The following is a 23,512-nucleotide window of genomic DNA, read 5'->3' as shown; positions in this document are numbered from 1 at the left end:
CAGTATACAATAAGGTCCTGAAGGTTTCAGTGCCAGAGCTCACAATATTGATTATGCCCAAAATGTGCTGTAAGCAGCGCAGGCTGCAAAGTTAAATCCCTCAATTGGCTTACTTTAAGAAGCGAGTCTGACAGAAGCTATGTGACTCACAGAAGTATCTTATGAGCACTGTGGTACCGCGCAGGTCAACATGATCTCCCTGCTAACAGCCATGGCTGAGACCAGAGTAATGGCCTATGAAGCTGTGGGGCTAATGCAAGATAACATCGGTAGCTAAGTACATCGCACCCAGATTCCATTCCCACAATCAGTGCCTGCATAGCTTGAAGGACAGTGCTCTAATTGCAACCATTTATTTGTCTATCTTGCTTCTAATTTGAAAATGCTTTCACTCTTCTCTTTAAAGCCTTGCCTGCATTAGTTTCTATGGTAATTGCACATCCATACACATATTGCACCTTTTACCCTTATTGATGAATAATAAAATTCGGTAGGTAAGACAAGCCAGTGCCTTTTGCCAAAGGAGCATTGACTGTCCCAGTTCACACTTTCTCTTTAACTCTGCCTTAAGTTTTTCTTCAACTTTGCATCGCATACTGGGCAGGTGGGAACTAGAGACTTATACAGGAGTCTCTGGCATTTCAGCCAGTGATGACACCTTTGAATCACAGGAACTCAGCTGAGGCTTACAGCTGGTCATGAAAAAAAATAAAAGACCAAGAGCTAGGCTGGGCTCAAGAGCTCAATGGCTACAAGGCTTGTCCTGATTAGCCTGATGGACACCAATCACCAATCACACACACAACACTGTGCTAATTCAGGTAGACTCAGGAAAAGAGCAACCGCATGATCCTGGCCCCTATGAAGCCTATAGTGTTATAGGAAGACCAAAAACTCTAACTTGGAGAGCAGTACTTCTAGTTTAAAATTAATGTGTAAGCGGCTGTTTGCCTAAATTAACCAGGGCAGGTATCACAGAAGAAACAGCTTTGGAGTTACAATTGAAGACAAAGTTGTATTTACCAGGACAAGAGCCAGGATCAAGAGATTTCAGGAATAAGGAAATGAATTTGTTTTTTGTTTTTCTTAGTATATCTTAAACATTACATAAAAATTATGTTTTTAATTCTACTTTAACTTAGTATCCTGTATTTTTCTAACAATCATAATAATTCTCACTCTGAGAAACAGTGATCTAAATTAACAATGACATCAAAACATTCTAAAGTCAAGTATGAATGTTTATTCATCTACTGGTCTGGATTATCTAACTCAATCTTACTTTATAGCAGGAAAAGGCAAACAACTGCAGTGGCTAAATCCAGTTCAATGTCTATTAATAAACAGCCTGCAAAATAAGCGTAATTTCTAAATTTTTAAAAGGACAAAATAAAAACAGGAATATTTCATTAAATGTTAAAATTATATGAAATTCAAATTTTAGTGTCTATAAATAAAGTTTTATTGGAACACAGTCATATTTATTGCCAACAGTTGTTTTCTCCGTATAACAGCAGAATTGAGTAGTTAGTACAGCAATCATATGGCTTCCCAATCTTAAAAAATTTACTTTTACTACTTGTCCCTTTACAAAAAAAGTTTGCTAACCCTAGCTTTATAGAATAATGTGTGCCTTTGAATTAATTTCTTCTCTTTCTTTTTTCAAGACAAGGTCTCACTATATAATTCAGGCTGGCCTTGAATACATTCAGAGTGTGGCCTTGAACTCACAGTGATCCTTCTGCCTCAGCTTCCTGAGTGCTGGGATTGCAGGTGCATGCCCAGCTGTATTAATTTCTTGCATGAATAAAACAAGTATGTATTACAAAAGTAAATTACTAAAGGGCCGGGGATTTAGCTCAGTGGTTTCGCTGCTTGCTGCGCAAGTGCAAGGACCCGAATTTGATCCCCGGTACAAAAAAAGACAAAAAAAAAAGTAAATTACTAGGGCTGGGGATGTAGTTCAGTGTTAGAGTGCTTGCTTAACAGACTCCAGGGCTTGGGTTCAATCCCCAGAACTGCAAAAAAAAAAAAAAAAAAGAAAAGTAAATCCTGATTCAACTTTAAAACTGAAATTACTTTTACTAGGCTGTGCATAGGCTTGCTTAGCATGCATGAGGCCCTAGTTTTGATCCCCAGCACAGGAAAAAAATAGAGAAAGATTCACATATTACACATTCATAATAGTGGTAAGGTTAATATGAACACGTATTTTATATAAAACAGTTGTGAACTACTGGTACTGGTGAAAATTTTCACTAACTTCAACCTCATGTCTGGAACAGAGTACAGTAACTATTAAAGGATAGTTCTTAAATTAATAATAATCTAAGTAATATGGCCATCTCGTTGTAGTCTGTTCATTTTTCAACAGCTATATGCTTATTCTTACAATAATTTAGCCTTATACATAAACTGTGACATTATTAGTCACTCTATAAAATAGGGTAAAAGAGCATCACTAAATTCTTATTTAATAGCCCATGAAGTATTAGTAGTATCACAAACCACCTATATATTGAACTACATTATATTATCAAATAGCTGGCTGCAGGACCAAAGGCCAGTTTTCAGACTTCCCACTGGAAAAATATTATGCTGTACACATTCTTATCAAGGAAATGAATTTGAAGAACCTAGCATGAAACCACAACGCTGAGTTCTGTTAACAAGTATTTATTTTTCTGCAGCATAAACAAGTCAGGGATTCCTGGACTTATTCCCCAGCCTGCACACACAACTGTATCTTACTTCATTTTAGGTCTAGGACAAGCATAAGGCATTAAGCCTGCGAAGCTACTAACCTTTTTAAATTAGCTTCCTGAGTGAAAAAAAGAGGAAATCCAACTTCAAGTATACCTCGTGAGTTGTAGGCCAGCCAGTATCTCGAGCAGAGATGTAGCAGAAAAACAAAGGGGAAAGGAGAGGGCTTAATAGAACACACAGTATGAGCAGCAACCTACCTCTTATAATTATAGACCCTGTGTAAAGAAGGAAGATGAGTTAGAGATCAATGCTCTAAACTTTTCCAAAATAGTAGTGTTTTGTGTAGTAAAAATAGATGATCAAAATATGATTTCATGAATCACACAGTTGACTAGCAAAGTTTTAAATTTTTTTTATTTTCATGAGCACAGTACACATTTGCAGTACATAATGATTACATTCATTGTGGGGGATTGGTACATATACCCAACACATCTTAATTTTCTTTATGTCCTTCCTCCACCCCTCCTCAACGATAACTTTCTTCTTAGGTTCACAATGCTTAAAGGGAACATAACAAATCTCACGGGGAATGATACACTTGACAGAACAGGTACATTAACCACTTAGTGATTGAGTTCCTAAATCATTAGTGCAGCTGCTCAATTAGGATAGAAGCAGACCTTTAAGCCAAGCCTAATTTAAGATTGAGATACCTGGGATATAGCTCAGGGCCTGGCAAGCAGAAGGCCCTGAGTTCAATTTTGGGTACCAAAAAAAAAGATTGAGGTGGATCTTGATACAGTGGTTCTCAGGAGAAAGTGGTTTGGCCAATTTGCAGATATCAACTGTGGCCATACTCCAAGCTAGATGGAATGACAGCACTGGCAGGCCAGGAAACTAGTTTGAAGGCATATGCTTGAGGGTGTCTTCTGAGAGGTGGCTGACAGTGCAGCTTGCCATGAGCTAAGCTTTCAATGTCCTGGTCAAACTCAGGCTTACAGGCATCTCAATGTTTGGTAGCTCACATTTGGGACCTGCTAAGGTGTGACGTCCTTCTCCAGAGGAGGGGAAGCTCATTCCAAGCTCTCACGTATGGGGGTCTGGAAGACTTCTCATTTTCAAAGGGATGGGGAAATACACTTTTTGTCTTTTTTGTGGTACTGGACTTGAGCCCTCGGCCCCGCACATGCTAGACTAGAGATGTAGCCCTGAACTACACTCCCGTGCCTTTTTCTAAGTTTTATTTTGAGACAGGTCTGGCTAAGTTGCCCAGGCTGGTCTTCAACTCATGATCCTCCTGCCTTATCCTCCCCAGGAGATGGAATTGTCAGGCGTGTGCCAGGGGGCCAGGCCTATGATTCTTTTTAAAATGTCTTCCAGCGCTTTTGACAAGCCAAGCCTTTGCCGCGCCTTGAAGTCAATTCGTCCCAAACCTCCATGCTTGCTGGCCTGCCCTCGTTCAAGCTTCCAGTTTCTCCGATAGTGACTTCCCCATATCTGGGGCACCCGACGTCCCGTTGCTCAAGCCTGGCGCCTGCCTCAAGGGGTCGCGCGCGGCCTTTGCCGCAGTAGCAGCAGAACCTGCGTCCCTACTTCTGTAGGTCGTGTGGCAGTGTCCCTTCAGGAACTCACTAGCTACAAAAATGCGCCTGCGCACTCCGCGCGCGGGGGATGAGGGGGGAGTATTCAGACCCCCGCCCTTACGTCACTACTCCCTCGCGCCGCCGCGCCAGGTACGCGTGCGCCGTGGCCCCGCCTCCGCCGGGCCACTCGCTTCAGGTTTACCCGCGCGTTAGTGTCCCTTTTGCTTGGCTGCCTGGCGGTCTCCCACGTGCGCGCCCACCGCCTTCTCACAGCCATGACTTGGCGAGGACCTCCCGAGGGTGGCGCGCTGGGGCTGCTGGCCCTGGCCCTGGCCCTGTGCGCGCGCGGGGCGCCGGGCCGGACGCTGCTGTGGCACTCGGCCGTGGTGGGCCTCGAGTACGCCGACCTGCGCACTAACCGCACGGTGCGCAGCGTTTTTGAGAGCAGCCGCTTCAGCGAGGGCTCCCCGCGCGCGCCCCGGCGCGGCCTGGTGGGCGTCCCGCGCGCGCCGGGCGGGGACCCCGGGGGCTGCGCGCCGGACGCGCGCTTCCTCGCACCCGCACCCGGGCCCGCCGTCCCCTGGGTGGCCCTGGTGGCGCGCGGGGACTGCCCGTTGCGGGGCCGGGTACTGGCGGCGGCGCGCGGGAACGCCTCGGCGCTGGTGGTGTACGACGAGGAACACGGCGGGGACCTGGACGCCACGCTGGCCCACGCGGGTGAGCGAGTGGGTGTCGGGGGTAGGGCTGGCCCGCGCGGTCACGCCTAGTCTCGCTACGTGGGAGGGTAGGACGCGTCCGCTCAGGGCCCCATACGCGCCTTGGGTGGTGGAGGCGGAGGAAGGGCCCCCTCGGGAAGAGGATGGGGTCCCTTTCCGGTCCGCGCTTTCCAAGCTGGATGCGTAAAACCAACGCACCCCCAGCCCTGTTGTCCCTGTACCCACCTTCAGTGATAGTTTGGGGACAATAAACGAGTCAGAAAACCTGGGCTTTGAGTTCTTTGCTCGCTTGCCAAGGATAGGTTTATAACACTGGCTCTCCTGTTCTTGAGTTGTTCAATCTTAAGTTTAGGTGAGTTTTTTTTTAATTACTATGATAGTTCGAGAAAAGATCTCGCTATTTGCTAGGAACTCGTCCTACACAAGCTGTTCCTCAGGGTAGCAAGTTGTATTTTCAGTTCCTGTATTGTTTTGCAAAAAACACCATCATGAGAACTGAGTTCTTTCTGGGTGAAATACAACCAGGACCCCAGAGAGGGATCTTATTTCTGTCATGCTTTCTGAAATAGCACTAGCTGTAGGTATAGCACCATTAACTTTGTATGCACTTCTTGTCGTTAATTTTTTTAAGTTTCTGCTGCTACTAAGCCAAACATCCTTTTTTCCTGTACTGTACTGTACTTTTGTTTTGTGTTCCGTTTTGTCTTCTTGAATGCAGTTTGGAATTCAGCTGCAAAATGAAAGCAGAAAAGTGACTGGGTTTGGCCCATTGCATGAATGTTCGGATTGGTCACCGGTGGAGAGGTGAAGAAGTGGAGACTTTAGGACAGATTGATTGGGGGAGAGCAGAGAAATGAGCAAGAACTCCAGGAGCAGGGGAGGGGAGGGGAGGACATGGAAGTGATCTGCTGGAACTCCTGGATGGAGAAGAGACTGAAGAAGGTGGGTCTTTGATAAAGCACGAAGGCTGGGTCTGGAACACTTGTGGAGGGGTTGGGACTGAGTCTGTGGTGGTCTTGAGCCAGGCATCACCTTTGATTCTAACTGCAAGGGACTGGCAACACACCTCTGCTGTTTGTGTCTTTGACGAAAGATTAGACAAGACATACAGGCCATCACATAGAGAATAGGTAGAGTCTTGCAAAATGATAGATTTTCAGAGAGAGACAGAAAATGCAGCATGAAAGTGGCCAAGCCATAAGAGGATGTTATACCCTTTTGAGCTAAAGTTTGAAGCCACAAGTTTGTATGGGTTTTGTCTATAGTTAACAGTTGGAAAATGAAGGGGGGGGGACCACATCTTTGCCTTTCAAATAGCCTCAGCCACCTGTCTCCCAGACTGCTAATGTCTAACTTTCTTAGTAGCAGAGTTTCTCCAGTAATTACAGGTCTACCTAATTGTCATTGTAACCCAAGCCATGTTTCCACAAGGCCCATAGAATGGCCTGTCAAGTTTCACACAGTTCCAGACACATCCTATCCACTGTGTTGCCAAGTTGAGTAGTTCTGTCAATAAAAGAGATATGATTCCCTGATGCTGGGTGTACTTGATCTAGGTGTTCACGCATCTTACTATAGACTTTTTCTTTAATTTTTGTTTTGTTTTGTTTTGTTTTGTTGGGTACCAGGGATTTAACTCAGGACCTTGGGCTTTGGAGGCAGGCGCCGGAACCACTGAGCTAAATCCCCAGCCCGACCTTTTCTTTTAAATGCTGCCTCATTAGCTTACAGTTTTCTAAACTTGCTTACTGCCCTTTTTTTGGGGGGCGGGTACCTGAGATAGAACTCGGGACCTTGTACTTGAGAGGCAGGCACAGTGCCACTGAGCTAAATCCCCAGCCCTGCTTACTGCCTATTTTAATAATGACATTAACATCCTTCCAGGCAAACAAAAATTGTTCTGACCCGTAGATCAACAACCTTGCATGCTAATATTATAGACATATAATTTATTCAGGTCCAGAAGCACACCTGTTTGAGTTCATTTGAAATCCTTTTCTCTGGACCTTTATTTCCATTGCTGGCCTCCATTCTTGCCTTCTTAGAATGAGAATAATTCTGTGTGAGGAAAAAAAAGGAAACAATTAGCACCTTTTTAAAAAATGTGTGAAAGTACTCGTTGTGTAACACTGGTTAGTGATATAGGGGGAATAGATGTATCTGACAAACCTGCTAGATATCTGAAATACAAGTTTGTGTTCTCTAAAATTGAGGAATGAATTCTAGGAACAACAAAGGATAAGAGTAGGAAAAATTTATTGAGAGAAAGATAGCTTCTAAGAGAGACAGCAGGGGGCCCGGAAAGTGGGTTGCCTGCCCACCCTGCTTCTCAAAGATGTTTTATGGGACCATGCCACAAGGAGAGGCAGGTACAAAGTGGGACAAAACTATAGTCAACTACTAGTAAGATTACAAATACAGTCCCTTAGGTAATATTGGTCCAGTGGGAAGTCACAAGGTGGACATGAGGTGGAACAAAACTATGATCAATAAGGTCACAACAAGTATAGTCACTTAGGTAATATTGATTAAATGGGGGATCAAATAGGGAAGCAAGTCATGAAGCAAGCACACTCCAGAAAGCTGAGTATTTTTGGTAAGGAATGGGTCAGGGACCTTTCCTGGAAGGAATAGGTAAAGGTCTTGGTCCCCCACCCACCCTTGATTGATACCTATTTAGAATAACAGTCACTGCTATTTATCCCTAGGGGATGTATGTGGGTATAGTAGTGGCTTTTTTATTTTTTTTATTTTTTTATTTTTTGGTACTGGGGCTTGAACTCTGGTCCTTATGTTTGCAAGGCAGGTAGTGGAACCACTGAGCTAAATCCCCGGCCCTAGTTGCTTTTTTATAATGCTTACCAGTGAACTTTGTTTTTCTGCATTGAGGGCCCAGCTTTGTCCAACTGCTTCGTAATTTCTGGCTGACTTTGCTATCTGTAATATTAGCATTCTGTGTACCATGACTTAATCTTCCCATAGCCCTTTAGTATACCCTTAGGCTCATTGTACAGAGATGAATGAGCTGACACTCAAAGAATTTAAAAGTTGCCTGCAATTACCTGAGCATCTGTATTCTTTTTTGTGGTAGGGACTATCCTGTTCATTGCAGGATGTTCAGCAGCCTTCCTGCTCCGCCCACCTACTAGAATCCATTAGCACAGACACAGTTATGACAAACAAAACCGTCAGAGAGTGACAAAATTATCCAACATTTCGAACCTCTGACTTTTTTCTTTTGGCTTTTAAAAATCACTTTTTTTAGATTGGAAAACTCATTCTGATCATTGTTTTTATAGCAAAACAGTTATTGGTACATTTTAGGCATACATAATGGTAACATTCATCATAGGGAATTTGCACCTCTACATGATATATCCCATCTCTTTTCCCATTCCACCCTCCCCTCCTATGTACAAAAGCTGTTTCCGTTTTTCCATTCTACTTTCACGTTCTTGTCCCTTTCTCCCTCTCCTCCCTTGCTCCCCTTCTCATTGAACATTTTTTTCCCATTTCCCAATATCTATTATACATTTTAGTCCTTATTTCCGTTTTAGATTTCTTACTCTGGAGAAACAATGAAGTATTTAAACATGTGTGTCCAATTTATTTCACTTAAGAGTATGGTCTCAAGGTCCAGCCATTTAGCTGTAAATGTCTGAAGTTCATCCTTTGTGACAGAGTAGTACTCCGTTGTATTAAAAAAAAAACATATCTGGGGCTGGGGATTTAGCTCAATGGTGCCACTGCCTGCCTTCCAAATGCAAGGTCCCGAGTTCCATCCTGGTACCAAAAGAAAAAAAAAAAAAAAAAAAAACCAACACCAACAACAAAAAAACCCCATATCTTTAGCCATTCGCCAGTGGTCGATGGGCATTTGGGCTGTTTCCAAGATGCAGCTGTTCCAAACTGTGCCACTGTAAATATGGGTAGGCATATATCACTGTGGTATGATGCTTTAATTCTTTCAGGAAGATACCAAGAAGAAGTATAGCTGGGTCAAATGAAACCTGTAGTTTTAGTTCTTTGAGAAATCTTTACACTGATTTCCACAGTGGTTGCACGAGTCTATACTCCCACCACCAGTGGAGAAGGATTCTTTTTTTCCCACAGCCCCTCCAGCATTTTCAGACCTCTGACCTTAAAGGGAGATTAATTTGGTAGTAGTGTGGCTGGAAACAGAGGGTCCAGTTAGAACTTTTTTTTGTACAGGGGAACGAACTTGGGACCTTGCGCTTGCAAGGCAGGCGCCAGAACCACTGGCTAACTCCCCAGCCCCAAGTAGAACTCTTAATGGCAGTACTGTTGTGGGGACTGTGGAAATGTAAAGCAGTGAACCTCACAGAACTTGTCCCTGTAGGCTCAGGGTACAAACATATTGTGACCTTGAGAATGGAACTCAGAGGTGAAGAGGAACCAGCTTTGACCTCTCAGACTTAGGTTTCCTATGTTTAGCCAGAATGGAGCAGAGCAAAGAAGCCCCAGATTCTGGCACTTAGACTCCTTAGACAGTTTTGTACTGAAGGTTAAATACAAGGCTTAGAGCTACGTTTGGAGAAAGGACCAAGTTGGGGGTGGGCCGAGATTGGTTGTGTAAGAAATCCCTGACCTTGGTGGGGCATGCCTCTAGGCCCAGCGCTTGGGAGACTGAGGCTGGAGGATAGCTCAAGTTCAAGGCCAGCCTGAACTACATTGAGGCCTTGTGTCAACAAAAAAAAAAAGAAAGAAATCCCTGACCTTAGTGAGGTCACATAGTAAGAGATGTCCATTTTATATTGGCAGAACATAGTAAATATTAGACTTTTATAAGTGAATAATAAATTATTGATATCGGTAATAACATTCATAAAATATAATTTAAAATTCTCTACTGCCCAAAAGTGAATTGCATTTATTTTCAAATCTTCCTAATTCCACCCTAGCACACCATGAAAACATTTCTGTTCTGTGTAATGACTTTAAATGTCTCAGATGCTTACATTCTTGCTTGGTATACTATTTCCCCCACTACTGATTCTATGATTTTTCTTATTAGGTCACCTCAGCTATAATCTGGGAAGATAGGCCAGTTTTCCAGATTGGTTTAGTCACATAGAAATCCTTCTATTGGCTGTCACTGCTCTGATGCTGTAGCTACAGAAACTTAATTTTCAAAACAAAACAAACCAGTAATATTCATCTGGTGAGGCAGAGCGACCTATAAAGAAATTACAAAAGGTGTGTGAACAGAGCAGTATCTAAGAAGTATTGCTAACATTTGGCTACACAAGAGGCCAGTCTGGAAAACCTGACTTACATAGAACGTCAGCTGAATCTTAAGGTCTGCCTGGGAATTCTCCAGAGGGAAAGAAGTGGAGTGTGGCCCTTAAGACACTGGAAAAAAGCAAACCTGAAAGTTCATAGGATTCTGTTACCAGAACTTTGTGATTTGCTGCCTGAGTTAGAATTCTAGATCAGAAATCTAATCACTGCCTTAAATATTTCAGTACTTATCTCTTTCAAGAGAATGTTGAGATCTACTTTAAGGAGCTTCCTTAAAGGGAGGCGATGTAGTGCACTCAGCTCAAACATCACTTTGCTAAAGTTTGAAGCTCTTGGCCAAGTCAGAATTTTTTATATTTGTTTTTTAGCCTTTGGTGAGGCTGTTAAGAGGAACACAGAAATTTGAAAAGGGAAATAACCATGTGAGACCTGAGTGACTCCATTTTAAAATGTGGCCCCATCTTAGAGTAAGGTGGCCTGGACATAAAATTCTAGTTCCAAGAAAAACCACAAGATGCACTTTGGCCACCTGCCTGTGATAATGTCCAGCAGTCCCCTAGCGACTAGCCTAGCGACAGCTAATCGGTAGCTGCCTCAATGTCCCAGATGCTCTTCTCGATGGCCTGCAACAGCTAATCAGTAGTTACCCCAATACCCCAGTATCCCAGATGTTCTTTTCGATGACTTGAGCAGCCATTTGCAGTTCAGCGCGCAAGGCCCAGCCAATTAGGTTTAAACTTTCAAAACTTGCTAAATGCTAGCCAATTGTGTGATTTGTGTGTGATTTGAAACCCCGCGCCCTTTTCGAAATCCCGCGCCTTGCTGTAACCTCTATAAAAACTCCTGGTGTTTTAGAGTCAGGGCTCTCAATCTTGACCCACTGCGTCGGTGACAGTTGAGAGTCCCTGCTCGAGCTTGAATAAACGACCCTCGTGTGTTTGCATCGGAATCAGTTCCTTGGTGGTCTTTGGGGACCTCGCGATCTGGGCACAACAACAGGACATGTTATCCTGCTGCCCTAACCATAAAGATAAAAATTTTCCTGCCAGATCCCAAATATTGGATTTTAATCTAACTTGCAGTCTGCTTCTATAACCCTGTGCTTGCACAAAGATAAGATCATGACATTCTGTTGTGTGCTTTTTCCTTTAAAACTGGGGCTTCCCAGCTACTCAGTACCAAAAAGAGGTTATGAGCAAGAGCTTGCCTTTTGGTCGCCAGCTATAAAAGACTTCGTCTAGACATTTTCGTGCCGTGATTCTTTGCGCTAAAATGACTATAAAACCAGAAGCAATCATTCCTCTAATTACACCATAACAAACTTTATGCTAGGCCCAGTTTTTTAAAATATTGTAATTTCTTTTAACTCAGTAAGCTAAGGTTAACTTCTTAGGTGAGAGGTTTCACATAGATCTCACAGGTGCTTTCAGCTCAGGTTGTACTGATACAGTTTTTGCTATGTCAGTATTCATTCCATCACCCTCCAGTCTTGAGATATTAAGTGTTCAGTAATCTGTTAATCTTCCACTTCCCATTTATTTATTCAACAAAATACCTTTACATTATCTCTGACCAAGCTAGGCCAGTATCATCCCAAGTACATTTTTAAGATAGTTTCACAGCTTGGAGAAGCTCTCTTCCTGGGCTGGGGATTTCACTCAGTGGCACCCATGCCTGCCTCGCAAGCATAAGGTCCTGAGTTCGATTGCCCATACCAAAAAAAAAAAAGAAGCTCCCTTCCTTAGTTTAGAAAATTTTCCTGTCTTTGAAGAAGTAGTTTAAATATGCCTCGTGAGCTGGGTGTGGTGGTGCACACCTGTAATCCTAGCACTTGGGAGGCTGAGGCAGGAGGATTGGTGTGAATTCGAGGCCAACCTAGACTATATAGTGAGATCCCGTCTGGGGGAAAAAAAATTTTAAAATGTGCCTCCTGGGGGGAAAGATTTCTCTCCACTCTAGACAAAATCATTCTTTACTTCTATAGCTTTGTTGCTCTACTTTCTTATTAAACAATAGAATCATTCTCATTTTATAGCTGAAGAAACATTCTGAGAAATCAGTTTGTCCAGCCACTCAGGCAGTGACTGAGGCAGATGGAGAGCAGGTCTGTGTAGCTTTGTCCCCGAGGAGGAGGAGGTACAGGGAAGATACTGCTTTGGAGCTGGATCTGCTCCCTTAGAACAGCTCTTCCAGGTCCCAAGTGATATTGAGCAGCTTATGAGAATTTTCAGGTCCTCAGTGACAGAATGGTAATGTGGTCTCTTTTCTGCTTCAGGTGAGCTGTTCAGTAGAAGTGAAAATGCTTCAAAATTGCTTCTATCCATTAACACACAACGAACATGATAACTGTCATTATAGCGTCGGAACAATTTTGCAGTAGCTTTTGACAGATGGGAACATGGGGATGCATTTTACTTTCTATTTTAGTTTCGTGCTTTAAATGGTCCACAAAATTTTTATTAAAAAGGTTTTTAGCTTGTAAAGTATCATCTGTAAATGGTATAACTATCATAATTGTTTCTATACCTGTCTTCCTTACTACTAAATGTTAATTTTTCTAAAGGCAATAAGTGCCTGCTTTCCTGTGTCTCCCCAGTGATCACCTAGTAGTTTGCATGAGGGACACTTTTTGGCCTGGGCAGACAACAGGATCACCTTCCTGACACAAGCCACCACCAGAAGAATGCCCTTCTGGCATTTCAGTAACTCAATCCTAGCAGTGTGTTACAGATTACTTTTCCCCTACAGTGCCTGAACAATGTCTAATACAGTTTCACTGTAATACAGGGAACATTCTTTTTGTTTTGTTTTGTTTTTTGGTACCAGGGATGGAACTCGGGACCTTGCACTTGCAAGGCAGGTGGCAGAACCACTGAGCTAAATCCCCAGCCCCAGGAAACGTTCTTTATGTGGATTTGTGCATTTTCAGTTGTGCATTTTCAGTCTCTTGAATCTCCTTCCTGAGGTCATCTGTGTGATGAGAGCATTTAGCTCCTTACGGCTTTTAAAGGACAGGCAGTTTTACCTGTTTGTTTGTTTGTTTTGTTTTGTTTTGTTTTTTTCCTATCTTGAGTACTATCTTGTGTACACATACTGTAATTTATAGAGCTCTGCTTTTCTTCTGAGGTTCTGGGATCAAACACCCAGGCCAAGTCAGCTCCATGAGGTTCCAGCAGCCTTCAGGCCATCTGAATGGACATGCCAGTAGTGATAGGAAGAAAGAAACAGCTGCCACAGACCCATCCATAATCTCCAGTCCCCTGACCTGAATGAACTCCTACCCACTGGCTTCTAGAGCTCTTCCTGTTGCGGTCACTCAGAATGGAGGATTTCTTGTGCCCATTTACTCTTTTATCTTGCCTCTAACACAGGAAAGGTATAATTTTAAAATCTCTTAAACTGAGACTAGAACAGAAGTCTTGGATTTTTGAGAAATATTAATGCAAATCTTGTCCCTGTGTGGAAACCATTTTATACCATATCAAAGTTACATGAAATCTCTGCAGTGATGTTTGGGGAATTGCCTTACTTATTTTTGTATTATTGCCTATTAGGTAAATATCTTTGTGCTAAGTTTGGGGCTTCCTGGTTGTTTTGCCACCATCAGCAGGAAAAAATTAGCCAGGCATTGCTTTGGCCTTGACTGTGCTGGTTTGGTGGTGCAGCCTTGTCTAGGTGCCCTGTGAGTTACCTCCTAGACCTAGCAAGGAGTCTAGGGTGAAACCAGTGCCTCCTTCCTTCTTTGTAATGTAATGGATCCCTTTGTCACAGCCAGTTGTTCCTCCTGACTGCTGCTAACTGCAGCTGGCTCTGGAGGGATCTTCTCTTTCCTGTCACAGAGCTGTTAGCTCTGAGTGTGTGGTGCTGGGAATTGAACCAGCCCTGTGAGCCCTGTGCATGCTAAGCACTCTGCCACTGAGCTACCCACCCAGCCCCTCACACACGACTCTAGTCTGTCCTTTCTTGAACTTTAAAATGGTATTAATTTATCTCCAGTTTGATTGAAAATTTCCTAAGGGAGAAAATTAAGTCTCTTGATTGGATATTCATAAATGCAGGTTGAAGTTTAAAGATGATAAGTACATTTAGAGTCTTGAAATTACTGTCACTTTATTTTTTATTTCCTTCTCTAGTCAGGGCCTAAAACTTGTGGGGAAGGAGTGAAAAAACCTACAGTTTTTCTGTATGAAAGCGTTTTTCACAGAAGGAGTTTCATCCCTTTATATGTAGCACGTATGTTACAGAGTGAGGATGTAGAGAGGCTGCCTATATTTCTCCTCCCTCTGTGCATGCTTGTTTCCTGTCTTGAACATGTCTTAGGTACTTGCTGCTATTTGTGGTCAATACGACCTTGTTTAAATCCAGAGCTGACCTAATTGAGAGGTCTTGAAGGAGTCCAGAATTATCAGGACAATTAATTTGTGTCTTTGGTTTTGGTGTCGTGGTTTGACAGAATGCTTACTACATTTGTTCTGAGAAAAAACCATTGACAAATTCAGATACATCATCGTGTTCATGTGTAAATACATCTGTGCAATTACGTTCCTGAACATGGAATTGCTGTGTCAAAGAGACATGCTCTTAAATTTTTTGACAGCCATTACACCCATACAAGAGTGTAATAATTCACTCCCCTCCCCGAATTGTGCCAGCTACTTGGGAAACTGAGGCAGGAGGATCACAAGTTCAAAGTGCTGAGGTTGTAACTCCGTGGCAGAGAGCTTGTCTAGCATGTAGGAAGGGGTTCAATCCTTAAATACACCTCTAAAAAAACAGTCCTGATATATCCTTATGAATATAGTGTATCAACCTTTGGTCTTTACCAGTTTTACAAATAACATGTTTTCATTTGGACCACAAGTTCTCACATGTTTAAACTCCATTTGTTGAAGGGCCCAGGATATAGTTCAGTGGTGCCAAACCTGCCTGGCGAGTGCAAGGTCCTGAGTTCCTGATACCAGGAAAAGAACCAAAGTGATGACTGCTAATGGGCACAGGGTTTCTTTTTGGAGTGATAAGAATGTTATAGAACAAGATGGTGGTAATACTTCCACAACCTTGCCAATCTACTTAAAATCTGAATTTTTTGTTTTAAGTGGGTGGTTTTTGTAGTATGTGAATCATATCTCAGTGCTGCTGCTTAAGAAACCCTTTTGTATTTTGTTTTCTACAAGCTGACCGCCCCCCCCCCCCCCCCCCCCCCGTTCTCTCACTATGTAGCTCAGGTTGCCCTGGCACTCGACAAGGTCCTCCTGCCTCAGCCTCCTCCTGAGTGCTGGGATACAGACATGTGCCACCCATCCCCAGCTCTTTGTTTTTTTAATACCAATTTGATTTTACAATCTTAGGAATAATTTCAAAACTTCCTCTTCTTTCAATCAGCTATGGAACAATTTAAATCTTAGTAAACTTAACCTGTGAAACTAAATGGTGTTCTGCTTTCTGGGGGGTATTCTTGGTGATTTATTCTACTTTTTGTAAATGTGATCAGTCTGATTTTTTTGTTTTGGTTTGGTTTGGTTTTTGAACTAGTTTTGGTAATTGATATTTTCCTTGAAAAATTACCTGTTTGATCAAAGTTTTCAAATATATGTCTTGATGAGCATAGTACTCTAAGCTTTCTCTTAACTTTATGTTATGTTCTTTATATTAATACCTTTCTTTTTTCTTACAGGCACAGGAAATATAGTGGTCATTATGGTTAGCTACCCAAGAGGATGAGAAATTTTGGATCTGTTACAAAAAGGAATCCTAGTAAAAATGACCATACAGATTGGAACCAGTCATATGCAGCTCATTGACAGTCATCAGCCTTTTGTTTTTGCACTCATCACTGTAATGATTATCTCATTAGCCTCGCTAATATTTTACTGTGCACAGTATTTCTTATATACTGGCTCACCATTTAAAAATAGGTAATTATGGAAAATATAATTGTGCTTTTAAACGGATGGTTCATAAATTCATCTGTATATTGCTTGAAATTATATTTGAACATATTCTTAATTTCATTTTCATTTTAAGTATTCAAATGACTTTTGAAAATAACTTTTTAATTGGAATGTATTTCTGCTGTGTGGGAATTAGATATTTTTGAGTCTGGATCACTTTGTTGTACACTTTGTCCTTTTCCAGACAGAGAGGAATGAAAAAAAAAAGGCATGGGACGACTGAACCTGCCCTCCTGTAGGCCTGGTCCTTGGTCCTGACCTTGCAGTGGCAGAGAGGCAGGGGTTTGCTGTCTCCTGCAGAGAAGCTGTCAAGCCCTTCCTGGCGTGATGCTTAGGCGGGGAACTTCTCTTCCTCCAGCCTTAACATGGCGAGTGCATGCTATACCCGTCCTCAGCTTATTCCTATCTCACCGATACTTTTAAACAGAGGACTCAGTTTCTTGGGGCTGGGTGTGTGTCTCAGAGGTAGACCATATGTTAGTAGTATACGAGACTGCCTGGGTTTGGTCCCAGCACCACAGGAAAAAAGTGAGTTCCTTATTTTTAGTAAAGTCGTTTAACTTTTCTTTTGTAATGCATTTTTTCTTTATGTTTGCTTATGTTATAATGGATGACTTTTTAAAAATAGTGACTTAAAATTTTTAGTAATAACAATATTTTCTTCCCCAAGAGCTACAGAAAAGAAACTAAGAAAGTTATTGGCCAGCTTCCACTTCATACTGTAAAGGATGGAGAAAAGGTAATGTTTTCACACTGTTTGATGGTTTAAACTAGAGGATGTGTTTATGTGTTTTAAGAAACAACTTTCCTTCCACACACAGTACATAAGCAGGTGTGAGTTAGTGCTGACTTCCATATAAGTGTTTATTCTAAAGGAGGACTGGCAGAAGTGCTATGGGTAAAGACCTCCCGCAGTGTAGCTGCTAGTCACGTATGGCTGTTTCATTTTCAGTGAGTTAAATTTTATTTAAAATTGAGTTCCTCAGTCATACTAGCTTTCAAGTGTCTAATGTTTCAAGTGTCCATTGTGCCAGTGCTACCATACAAGACAGCACTGATAGTGCCATCCAAGAAAGTTTTGTCTGTCAAGTCTGGGAGACTATAAAGAACCTACAGAACTTAACATTTAAGCAGTTGACTCATGGTGCCTTGCATTCATTTCTGTTGAATCTGAGACTACAAGTCCATTCTCTTGGAGTCCCTTAATCACATGGGAATACTGAGGATTTGTGGAGAGAAAAGGTATTTCAGGGAGGCAGGTCAGGATTGAGGACTGAACCCAAGGCCTCCTGCATGCTAGGCAAGCCCTGTATCACTTCACAACATCCCAGCGCCACCCCCACCCCCCCCACCTTTTGGTACTGGGGATCAGACTCAGGACCTTGTGCTTTCGAGGCAGGCACAGTGCCACTGAGCTAAATCTCTGGCCCCTAAAGTATTTTTTAGCTAGGCACAGTGGTGTGTGCCTATAATCCTGGCACTCAGGAGGCTAAACCAGGCAGATCATTGAGTTTGAGGCCTGCCTGAACTAAATAGTGTGAGACCTTGTCTCAAAAAAAGATTTAAAAAAGGGAACATTTTGACAAGGTCCATCTTGAGACTTAAATGGTCAGAGATTTAAAGGGTTTATACCAGAGATTTAAAGGGTTTTTGGGATAGGACAAATCTCGGCACTACAAATTCTTAGAGGGACAGCTGTTGCTGTGCACTGGCATTTATTCTTTTTTTGTTATTGTTTTGTTTTTGGTACCAGGGATCGAACTCAGGACCTTGCACTTGCAAGGCAGGCACGGTGCAGCTGAGCTAAATCCCCAGCCCCTGGCATTTATTCTTGTAGCGCTCCATCCTCTGTGGTGTGTAGTGTTGCTGACTGTGTGGACTTGCAATGATGGGTTGTGGAATTGTTTTGATTTTCATTCTATCTCACTAAGTTGTTGAGATTTAATATATTCCACTCCCCTTCCACAGAAAAATAGAAACTGCGCTTACAATAAAAATCTCTTCTTTACTGGGTATCTTCCCAAAAGAATTAAAAGAATCATACCACAGTGATATATGTGCACCTTGTTTTTAGCGGCACAGTTCGTAATAGATAAAGCTTGGAAACAGCCCAATTGCCCATTAACTGGAGACTGGTTAACGAAGATGTTTTTTAATAAAATGGAGTACTGCTCAGCCATAAATAATGAGAAACTAGAGACATTTGTGGCTAAGTGGATGCATATTGAGGCCATACTCTTAAGTGAAATAAATAGGATGCACATGTAAATATGGAATAGTTTCTCTGGTGTGAAAAGCTAAAAGTGTAAAGAAGGATCAAAATGTATAACTGACATTGTGAAATAGGAAGAAAGTGTTTAAAGGAATAGGGGAACTGGGAGGGGAAGGGGAAAGGAAAGAATGGGAAAAAATAAGAGAAAAGGAAAACATGGAAACAAAGTCTTTGTAAATAGGGAAGGGTGGAGGGGATGAAGGGAGGGCAGGGGAAGGGGAAAAAATAAGAACCAAGATACTCATGTAAAGGTACAAGATCCCAGTGATGAATGTAACTGTATTGTATACCTAAAATGTACCAGTAAACTAGTTGAGAAAAAATCTGTTCTCTAACATACTTATTGGATTAAAGTAAAATTACCACATTAAATTACAGACATTTGATTTTTACAAATTGAGAATTTGATAATGGTTCATATAATTTATTTAGTATAAAATACTCTTAAATTGTCTTGATAGCCAGCATCCTTCCCTAGCAACTGTGACATTGTGGTACAGTTGAATTGTACAATTTTAAAATCTCAAACGCTAACTTAGTACTTAAATACTGTTCCTGTCTGATTAGATAGACAATGAAACATTTTCCTCCCCAGTGAGATTCTTTAGATAACCCCTTAAGAGTAGATGTAAAAACAGTTACAATTATCTGTGCTTTACTTTCAGGTCGTCCCAGGGGAGAGTAGAATCCATCATTGTTTCAGTCAGGATTTGGTGCATTTACCATGGATGTGTAGTGTATATGAGGTATAAAGTCAGCTTTCTCTTCTTTTTTAGGGTATTGATGTTGATGCTGATAACTGTGCAGTGTGTATCGAAAATTTTAAAGTCAGCAATCTTATCAGAATCCTGCCATGCAAGTACGTTCTTTTTACCTACTGAGACTTTAACAATTGCCTGAAAAATTTCAGGTCTATGTCTTTTATGATGTGAAGATCTTGCTGTCTTGGGTCAGCATGTCTTTGAGAAGAGCCTTGGGCTTTCACATCATCTAAACACCCTTTAAAATGGCTTCGTACAGAGGACTCAGGTGACCACTAAGACACATCTTTGTCATAGATTACCTCATAGTCTTATGAGCAAGGCTTCTTTGGGATCCTAGGAATTCACTATACACTTGGCATTGCAAAGAGTGTGCTGTGTTGGGAGCAGGAAAGGTGCAGGAGCCAGAAGAGAGGCTGGGAACAGCCAGCAGGAAGTGGGTCTTGAGGGCAGTGATTTGGGCTTGGGTTGTTTTTGAGGTTGGGTAAAATAAATATTCCTCCCTAACTGAGGTTACTCAGGCTCAGTTGTAATACCAGAAAGTTGCTATTTCCTTTTTAATAATGGCCTACTTTATTTGATAACTTTAAAAGAATTGCTTTGTTAGCAGAACGCTTTCTGTACAGAAATTCATACATTTTAAGTCTGATCTATTTCAGTTAAATTTCATGCCATTTAGAAGCAGAGTCCCAAGTTAGTGTAATTGTATTTTGCTTTGTTTGTGCGATATCTTAATATATATGCACTTTATAGGTAGATACAATTCTTGATAACACTGTGAAGGAAATAAAGGAACGAGTATCAGAATAGCAGTAAAAGTTTCCTGAGTAAAAGTCACTGGTCTAAATCTACAGGCATTTATGTGGGGTTGGTGTGGTGGGGACTTAATGAGTTGGGGTCAGTCCAAGTAGATCGTGTCCTGTAGCGAGTCATTAAAGTAAAAGATTTTTTACTGTAGGATGGTCTAAGGCAGTTCTTCCTGACTTCAGAGTGATGCTCAGCATGCGGCACAGGTGAGCAGCACGAAGTCTGCCGACAGCTGTGGTTTTCATTGACCTTCAAGCTCGGGTTTGTGACAGGTGCACATTGCCTCGTTCCGTTATTGGGATTTTAGCTAACTCCCCTCTCCTTTTCTCCCATGCTTTATGTAACACTTACTCCAATAAGACCAGTATTTGTGTCTTGTGTGTTTTTGTAAAAATTACTCCTTTGGGTTGATCAGTTTTAGTTTGAGGATAGATAAGTCAAAAAACAAGATGGACTTAGACCAGTGGTGATGAACCTTTTAGAGCTTTTCATGGTAACAGCCTGCTGCAGCACGCATGCCATAGGTTCAGCACTACTGGACTAGACTGTTAGGTAATGAAGAGCTGTTATTTTTAACTGGGCTAGTGGATCTCTGTTTAAAGAAAGGGTCTATAAAAGGGAGTGGTAATAATGAACTGTTCCTAGGTACATTGCTACGCCTGATGCTGTATATCCCTGGGGTTCATGCCCCTCAGGGTAGCCCGTGGTGTAGGTCCAGAGAGGAAGGAGTCTGGTTCAGAGTTGCACAGCTGGGGAGTGAGCCCATTCTGTCTGTATTAACACCTAACCTTCGTCACATAGAAGGGAAAATTAGCTAAGATAAATCAGCAAAAGAAAACATACATTTTTTTTTTTAAGGTCTGAGTGTTAGCTGCTCATTTTAGAAAAATATAGAGTGCATAAAAAATATGTAAGAATAGAAAAATGTTTTTGAGCCTACCACCTAGTAATGATCTGTTAATACTTTGCTGTATTTCCATCTGAGTCATTTTATGGACATATATAAGACACTCTCAGTTTAATATTAGTTCATGCCACTTTTAATCCCAAAAGTCATGCAAATAACTTACTAAAGCACATAAAACTACAGCCTAGCACAAAGTAGAAATAAGCCATGCTGTTTGTGGAGTGAAGGGGAAAATCTGTTGGAAGTGGAAAGTGGAATAGATAATGACTTAGGTTAAGTGACTGGACTAGAATGTTGCTTTTATGTTGGCTACCATGTAAAGAGGGGTGAGTTGATAGAATGTCTCACTTTCTTTATAAAATACATAAACATTTATTTTAAAACATTAACACATACTTAATCTTTTTAGGCATATTTTTCATAGCACATGCATTGACCCATGGCTTTTGGATCACCGAACATGTCCAATGTGTAAACTTGATGTCATCAAAGCCCTGGGATATTGGGTTTGTTACGTTTCTGTTTTTATTTTATCTCTGCCCCAGCTCTTCCTGAGTGATTCCATTTCATTATTGACCAGAGGCAAGAGGAACAGATGAGATATTCCTTTTGGTTTTGTAAATAAGTTGTTCTCTTTAGTAAAAGTGATTCTTAAAGTAGTCCAAAACAAATCAGTGAACTAAATTTATGATAGAATACTATGCTAGGATGTTTCCCAGAGTTTACAATTACTTAGAACAGTATGTTCTGACATACTGCACTGCAAAATGTGTATATGCTAGCCAGTTTTGTACAAACAAAAATCAAAATGTGTGAAACGGCTAGGGATTTAGCTCAGTGGTGCCACTGCCTGCTTGGCAAGCACAAGGTCCTGAGTGTGATCCCTGGTACCCCCCCAAAAAAATGTATGAAACAGAAGACACCTCATATCATTTTCTGGCCTAAGGTACAGTTTTATATATGAGGAAACAAGAAACAAAAGCCTTTTTTTTTTTGGTACCGGGGATCGAACTCTGGTCCTTGTGCTTACACATAGGTGGCAAAACCACTGAGCTAAATCCCCGGCCCAAAAGCCAGTATTTTAAAATGTCAGTTCTCCCTGTTCCTGGGTTTCAAAATTTAATGTCAGAGAAATTTGTCCAGCTTTCAAACCAAAGTTTGCTTAATGCTTGGGTCTAAGTTCTGAACTACTATCTTTCCCAAAAAGGAAGGCAGGAAAAAAATAGATTTTTCTGGGTTATATTTTGTAGTATTTTCAGAGTATCCATACTACAGTCTATTAATATCTCAGAATACAAAGAAGAAATAGGTTTTTTGTTTTTGTTTTTGTTTATTTTGGTACTGGGGATCAAACTCGGGTCCTTATGCTTGCGAGGCAGGTGGCAGAACCACTGAGCTAAATCCCTGGCCCAAAAAATAGTTTTTAAATTTAAAAACTTTGAAAAAAAAAAAAAACTTAAACATCAAATTTATTTCTCTTGTTGGTACACAGTTTTAGTTTTTTCTGGTTTATTGAATAGAAACTATAAGGAATTCTTTTATGTAGTATTCACTGTATGCACTTTAAGCCATGATAGCCATTTAAGCGTGTATAATGCTGTCACGGAGGAATTGACGCCATTGCTGAGCAAGACCTTTACTTCCCAGGCTGCAGGTCTCCCCAGAACATCTGGGCTTCATGTGCGCTCAGAAGGCAAGCGTGGCCAGGACGCTTGTGCATTGGCTTTTAGCCATTGAGTTCTGCTGTGTGGTTGTGTCTTGACTGAGTTCCAGGATATTCTCACTGTAAGCACACAGGAAGAGGGAGGTCAGCATTCAAGAACTGACTTGCCACCACCTCTTCATCCTTTCCTGTCCTGAAAATCTGTCTTTCCTCCACAATTTCCTAATTTTCACTTAGTGGTTTTTAATATATTCCCACCAGCTTATACCATTGGTGGTACAAATGGACCTAATCATTTTTATCAGTCTTCTGACTAATAATAAAAATTAATAAAAAGCTGCCAGATGGACAGTCACACCAGTGGTTCAAGTTGCCTGGCACTGAGATGTAGGAATTCCGGCCCCTTCGTGAGCATGTTAGCCACTGTAGCTGTCTTCCTTGTGGTGCAGCGTGCCTCCCTGACAGGCTGAGGCTGTCTGCTCCAGAAACTGTTTTAGCACAGCTCAGCATTTCAATGATGGGACTCGGGGAGCTTGATGGATCATTTTCTTAGCAAAGTCTTAGAATGCTCATCCTTCACCAAGCACATACTACAGCTCACACCAAGTTGTTTTCTTCATTAGTAATTTTTAACCTCCTTCATTTCTGAACATTTGTATAAAGGAATTTCACTGACTTTAGCTCTCACAGACTTTCATCCTGAGTTTTGTTTTGGGAGCTATAGCTTCATATATATTTCATGTATTAAAAATCCAGTCTTCATTTTATGTAAAGTTAAGTTGCATTCTTAGAACATTAATTTCAGAATGCTAGAACATATGTTCTCAGAATGCTTGATTTGTTTTTTGAAGGATAGAAGTCAGTAATAACCTTGAGGCTGA

General features: G+C 41.5%; 1 protein-coding gene across 1 annotated transcript in view; it reads left to right on the top strand.

Annotated features, from left to right (window-relative positions):
• Positions 1–4,406: 4,406 nt before the first annotated feature.
• The window catches only part of Rnf149 (ring finger protein 149), a 32,958-nt gene continuing 13,852 nt past the window's right edge, over positions 4,407–23,512 (top strand). The window contains 5 exon segments of the mRNA XM_004844452.3: positions 4,407–5,009; positions 15,945–16,185; positions 16,894–16,960; positions 19,270–19,352; positions 21,378–21,474. Coding sequence (XP_004844509.3) covers positions 4,568–5,009; positions 15,945–16,185; positions 16,894–16,960; positions 19,270–19,352; positions 21,378–21,474 — 930 coding nt within the window. The 5' untranslated portion in view covers positions 4,407–4,567.

Source organism: Heterocephalus glaber, unplaced genomic scaffold, assembly GCF_053883595.1.
Source record: "Heterocephalus glaber isolate CG9 unplaced genomic scaffold, H.glaber_assembly_v1.0 deba00000470, whole genome shotgun sequence".
NCBI lineage: Eukaryota > Metazoa > Chordata > Mammalia > Rodentia > Bathyergidae > Heterocephalus > Heterocephalus glaber.
The sequence above is the reverse complement of the archived record's forward strand: the minus strand, read 5'-3'. Positions and strand labels throughout refer to the sequence as shown.